This window comes from Solanum stenotomum, chromosome 3, assembly GCF_019186545.1.
Source record: "Solanum stenotomum isolate F172 chromosome 3, ASM1918654v1, whole genome shotgun sequence".
Classification (NCBI taxonomy): domain Eukaryota; kingdom Viridiplantae; phylum Streptophyta; class Magnoliopsida; order Solanales; family Solanaceae; genus Solanum; species Solanum stenotomum.
The window spans coordinates 16,478,774-16,484,408 of NC_064284.1; the positions used below are offsets into that span (position 1 = coordinate 16,478,774).

Below are 5,635 nucleotides of genomic sequence, written 5' to 3' on the forward strand. Positions count from 1 at the left end.
TGGAATTTGTGTAACAAATTTTGGAAATTATGAAAGTAATTAGTAATCAAGATTCAAACTTTTGTTGTTATCAAATTGAGAAAGAAACTAGGGCGTACGTGTTCCCCATAAGCTCATAATTCAGTAATCCTAGTAATAGCAATCCCATCCTAGTGTATTACTTGCAAATCGATAAGTTATATATCTCTAAATCCTTGGTCCGACATCTAGAGAATTTCACCCCGCACCTTGGTCCTGCTACGCGTGTATAATTTACTAACCCTTACCATTACCTCATATTAGACGCCACATCGATGTATGGCTTAGTTTTCACCCTCGCACCAATCGACATTAATTCTATTAGATAGTATCATACTAAATCTATGTTGATGATTCTTTTCTTATTAGCTAACTCCTTGGTCCGGCAAGTAGCAACAAGGGGATTTCTAACGTTGCGCACCGTTAAAAGAATTCTAGACGAAAGAATTATCAATGCATGCAAAATACTATTCGGGAATTACTTAGTCACTATTCATGCTTTGTTAATCGCTCATGGTTCACACAACCCTAGTTGTGGATTTAGTTACCCATATTAGTAAGAACTTAATTCATATTTTTAGAAGAAGAAATCATAAACTTACAAAATGAGAATGATTAACCTAGAATTTCAACTTGAATTTCCAAACCAAAATCTTCGAAACAAGCTTAGGAAATGAAGAATTGCTAAAGTTGCAAGTTAACCTCCAAAGCCAAAAACTAGGACAAAAGTAATAAAGTCTAACCCCCAAAAACGAGGTTTACATGCCCTATATATAGAAAAATAAGTCCTAACTAAAAAGGAAACGATCCGTAGGTCCCTTCCGTGACTCAGGACTTGGGCAAATTTCTAACTTCAAAATCATCAAATCTCTGAACCAAATGACGGAGCACCAGTACAGACGGTGGATTGATCTACGGTCCGTGGATCCTCCTCCGTAGCTCCATACTTAGAATATTCAAAATTAGGTATTGGAACCTCTCCCTAAATCATTTGACGAATCAATAGTATGGTCCGTAGATCAATCTACGGTCCGTCGATTGCAACCGTGGTTCCACACTTGGTCAAGAATTCCCTGATTTTCCTTCAAGCCTTGCCTGCCCATCTACGACACCCATCTACTTCAAGCCTTGCCTGCCCATCTACGACACCCATTTACGGAGCGTGAATGGACCTACGGTCCGTGGATCACCTCCGTAGATGCCTTTTTCTGCACATCCTTCAGCTGCGTCTCTCAGTTTCCACGTCTGAACATATTTCCTGCAAATATGAGAAAAATACATAAAAACCAATACAAAAATGGCCCTAGACACACACAACTCTTAAGTGAAATGTATTAAAAATACCATAAACTCACGGTATATCAATTCTCTCAACTTAAATTCGTTGTTTGTCCTCAAGCGACGTACTAGAACTCTAAACGACACTTTGTATAGAAGCAAGCATTTCAAGCACAATCAATCACATGGCTCTCTACCCCGACTCTCTTCTCGAGTGCAAATCTTTTCTCTTAGACTCAACAAGCTAACTTGTGCGGATCCAAACATGACAAAGACTGACCACCCAACACATAACATACAATGTTTTACTATCACCAAGGTACCAACTTTTCGACAATGTAACTAGTGCCCTTACTTCAAACGAAATCCCTTTTTCACACAATAAATTTGATTTTGAGTATAAGGATTTATTCAACACTCACACTCAGAAATAACTTCAAGTAAATTTGGTGCTCAATACCATAGGCTTGCCCTTATTTTCACTACTTAGAATCTCCAAACTAGGTTCTAGAATCACTATAGGACTTTCTTGGCTTGTAACGTAGGCTCAGGGTCAGGTGTGATACATTTGGATACGTTTTAGGACTTTCTGCCCTCCTTGACATTACATTAGGTTTTCTACCTCTTTTTGCCATATTTTTGACATCCTACCTTTTGCTCCTCTTTCCCTTGATTCTTTTCCATCATTGATGTGACTTTCGACTTTGTAGCTCTTTTATTTTTCACTTTTCTTCTTTTTCTTGCTTTTTCTTGTTTTCTTTAGTTTTGCTCAATTTCTTTCGCACAAAGTCACATCCCTTTTTTTTTCTTTTCTTTTTCAACACCAAACTCTTTTCATACCCATTTTTCTTTAGATTTCCCCTTTCATAGCCACCCTCAACTTAAGGAATTTCCGTTAGTTGAGGTGCACAATACCCGATGTTGGATCAGGGCCAAGATTAAGGGTAACTTTTTTGCATTAGCCACCCTCAACTTAGGCTTTTGACCTAAGTTGAGGTGCACATGTCCAAGGAGGGACCGGGGCCAAAACAATAGATTATGGGAAGGTGAGTTACTGGTTTAGAAAGAAATGGTCTTTTTTAGGCTCAAAGCATTTGGATCAATGGAAATATTCATTTTCATTTGGTCGGATTCTTTTAGGCATTTAGTGGAATATTCAGAACAATGACCTATGATCACTTCCTAGCCTCTATAGTAGATTATCTTCGCAGGACTAACCTGGCAAGTTCTAGATTGGCACCACTTGTTTGAACAACCAATGATTCTCGCACACTCTTAGCACAGTTCCATTATCAGATTATCATATTACCAGTTAAAGTTTTTAGCTTAAGTCATGAAATCAAATTTGTCATTATCATGTCATACTCAAAGCCAACACATTCAACTTATTCTAGTCTACAACTTTTAGCACAAATTTCAATATCTTTGGACGGGTATCATTTTTTCAACAAGATCATGCCATCATGCTTATGCTATCATTCTTTATCATGCTTCTACACATACAATCCTAAACATGCCGGTTCAACAAAAATTAAGCAGTCTCTTGGGGAAAAAGAACACAGGCAAGAAAACCCCAAGAGAGGATTATGAATTGGGTTACTCAGACTTCACTCTATCACTCACAATCCATTTACCCCACCCCCAACAAAAATAGGTGCAATTGTCCCCAATGCACACAAAAAGCAATAAAATTTAATGGATTTGGGTGAAGCAAACCTGTGGCGCTTAGCGTCGAAGAATCATTAACAAGCGGGTGGGTCCGGTTTAGCTAGGGTTGGACCTACGAGACCACGCTTACAATTCGTAGGTCGATCTACGATCCGTAGATGGGAACCGTAGATCACTTTCACACTTTGTAAAATTTCAGACACTTACCTGGGATCTATGGACGCCATTTACGGTCCGTAGAATGAACTACGGACCATCGATGGGGTCCGTAGACCTCTGCACAAGCCAAATTTCTGTAGATTTTGCCTTGCGCACCTGCACATGTAGCAACCATTAGGCAATTTTTTTTTACATTGTCTAGACACTTTTTAGACACGGACCCTATGTTATATCTAGACAACACTAACAAAGAAATTAAAGCACCTATCTAATTGAGTACAAAGACGTAATTAACCAAAGGAACTACTAGACGTAAAACAAAATCTATAGTTGGCTAGATTGTACATCTTGGGTTGCCTCCCAAGCAGTGCTTGATTTAACATCGCTGCATGACGCGTGCCCCTTGATTACTCAAACTTCATCAAGATGCCATGCCTCTATCATTGCATTTACACTCTCAGAATTTCCCATGTAGTTTTTTATCCTCCGTTGGTCGGCTTTGAACCTTGTCCATTTTATTTCTTAAACTCAACTACTCCATGTGGGGACACTTGGGTCACTGTGAATGGTCCAGTCCACTGGGACTTAGATCTGCCTGGAAAATAGCACAACCTTGATTTATACAACAACACCGTATCACCATGAGCTAGTTTGCGCTTTTCTGTCTTTTGAGCATTGCGCTTCTTCTCCGTGTACAAGGCTACACCTAACTTCTCCTTACTAAAAACTTCAGCACCTCTTTCGAAAGTGTGACTCACCACCGATACTGATTTAAGATTACTTTCCTACTTCATAGACTTACAGACGTTAAAGGCCACCTCCTCCTTATTTAGTCGAAACTTCATCTGCCCTCTTTCCATTCGACTAAGGCACGCCCAGTAGCAAGGAATGGTCTCCTTAAAATGATGGGGACCTTAAAGTCAACCTTGCAATCAAGTATAACAAAGTCTGCCGGAAAAATGAATGGCCCCACTTTCACAGGGACATCTTGAAGCACTCCAATGGGCTTCTTCACAGTTCTATCAGCCATAAGTAAACGCATCGCAGTTGGTTTTGGAGCTCCTAAACCTAACTTCTTATAAATTGGCAATGGCATCAAGTTAATGCTGGCACCCAAATCACACAAAGCTATTGCAAAGTGCATATTATCGATGGTGCATGGAATAGTGAAAGCTCCAGGATCCTCGTTCTTTTGTACCAGTGACCTCGTAGAAATGGCACTACAATGCTGCAACCTATCACCATTCTCAAAACCGACAGCCTTCTTTTTGGTCACCAAGTCCTTTATGAACTTTGCATACCCAAGCATTTGCTCCAAAGCTTCTATCAAAGGGACATTGATGGAAAGTTGTTTCAACATAGTTATTAACCTGCGGTACTTTCCTTCTTCATCCTTCTGCACTAACCTCTGTGGGAAAGAAGGTGGAGGTCTAGGCATGGGGACGACCTTTTGGGTTTTCTCCGCTTCTTTCTCTGTAGCATTCTTGGACTCTCCAGTCACCTCAATCTCATCATCACCTTTTTCTACCATTTCAATAGTCTGCTTTCCTCCACGAGTCGTGATTGCCATACAATGCCCATCATTTTTCAGATTTTGGATGGTGTTGCTGGGCAATGTGCCCGGCTGGCGTGTATTCACGGTAGCAGACAATTGACTAAACTGCTGCTCAAGCTGCTTTATCGACACTACATGGGCATCAACTTTCTGGCTAATTTCGGACAACTCATTTCGCATCTCCTTCACATTCTCATTAGTTGCGTCAAACCTCCTCATTATTTTCTGCATCATATCCTCAATACATGACATATTACCTCCAGCTTTTGTAGGAGCAGAATCCCTATTTTGAGGAGGAACATAAGGTCCAGCCCGATCATTTTTGTTGCCATAGTTGTTTCGATTGTAATTGTTGTCGCGATTGTAGTTCTCATCCCGGACATATTGACCATCGCAGTTGTAATTGCCATAGTTCCAACCTTGGTTTCCTTGACCTTGGCGCCAATTATCCGTTTTGGAACCTTGGGCGCTTGGTCGAAAACCCCCCCGTCTGCTCATTCACCGTATAAGCATCCTCTTCAAAATAATACTCTTCTGTCGGTGGTAGAGTTGTAGTCAAATAGTTCACAGCATTTACCTTCTCCTCTCCTCCAGTCACATGCTTTAACACCAACCCTAGATCAGTTCTCATCTGTGCCATCTCCTCGCAAATCTTTTCTATGGGCTAGTTGTTTGTAGCTTGAACGACAAATGTGCTCATCCCAGTGTCTGACTTTCTAGTGCTCCAAGCTTTATTATTTCGAGATATCTTCTTTATTTTCTCTATAATTTGTGCAAAACTGCATTCACCGTACGAACCTCCCGCAATAGTATAGATCACTGCCTTACCATTAGCATCATGTCCTCGGTAGAAGTTCTCCTTCAGCGACTCATCATCAATACGATGATTCGGGACACCCCTCATGAAGGCAATGAACCTATCCCAAGAACTACTTACAAACTCTCCAGGTAATGCTA

At 40.5% G+C, this 5,635-nt stretch overlaps 1 protein-coding gene across 1 annotated transcript; it reads right to left on the reverse strand.

Moving 5' to 3' along the window:
* Window positions 1-3,964: 3,964 nt before the first annotated feature.
* On the reverse strand, window positions 3,965-5,176 carry LOC125858735 (uncharacterized). The gene is made up of 2 exons (XM_049538549.1): window positions 4,494-5,176; window positions 3,965-4,358 (listed from the first exon to the last, which is right to left on the reverse strand). Exons 1-2 carry the CDS (start codon window positions 5,174-5,176, stop codon window positions 3,965-3,967), a joined length of 1,077 nt encoding a protein of 358 aa, XP_049394506.1.
* Window positions 5,177-5,635: the final 459 nt, after the last annotated feature.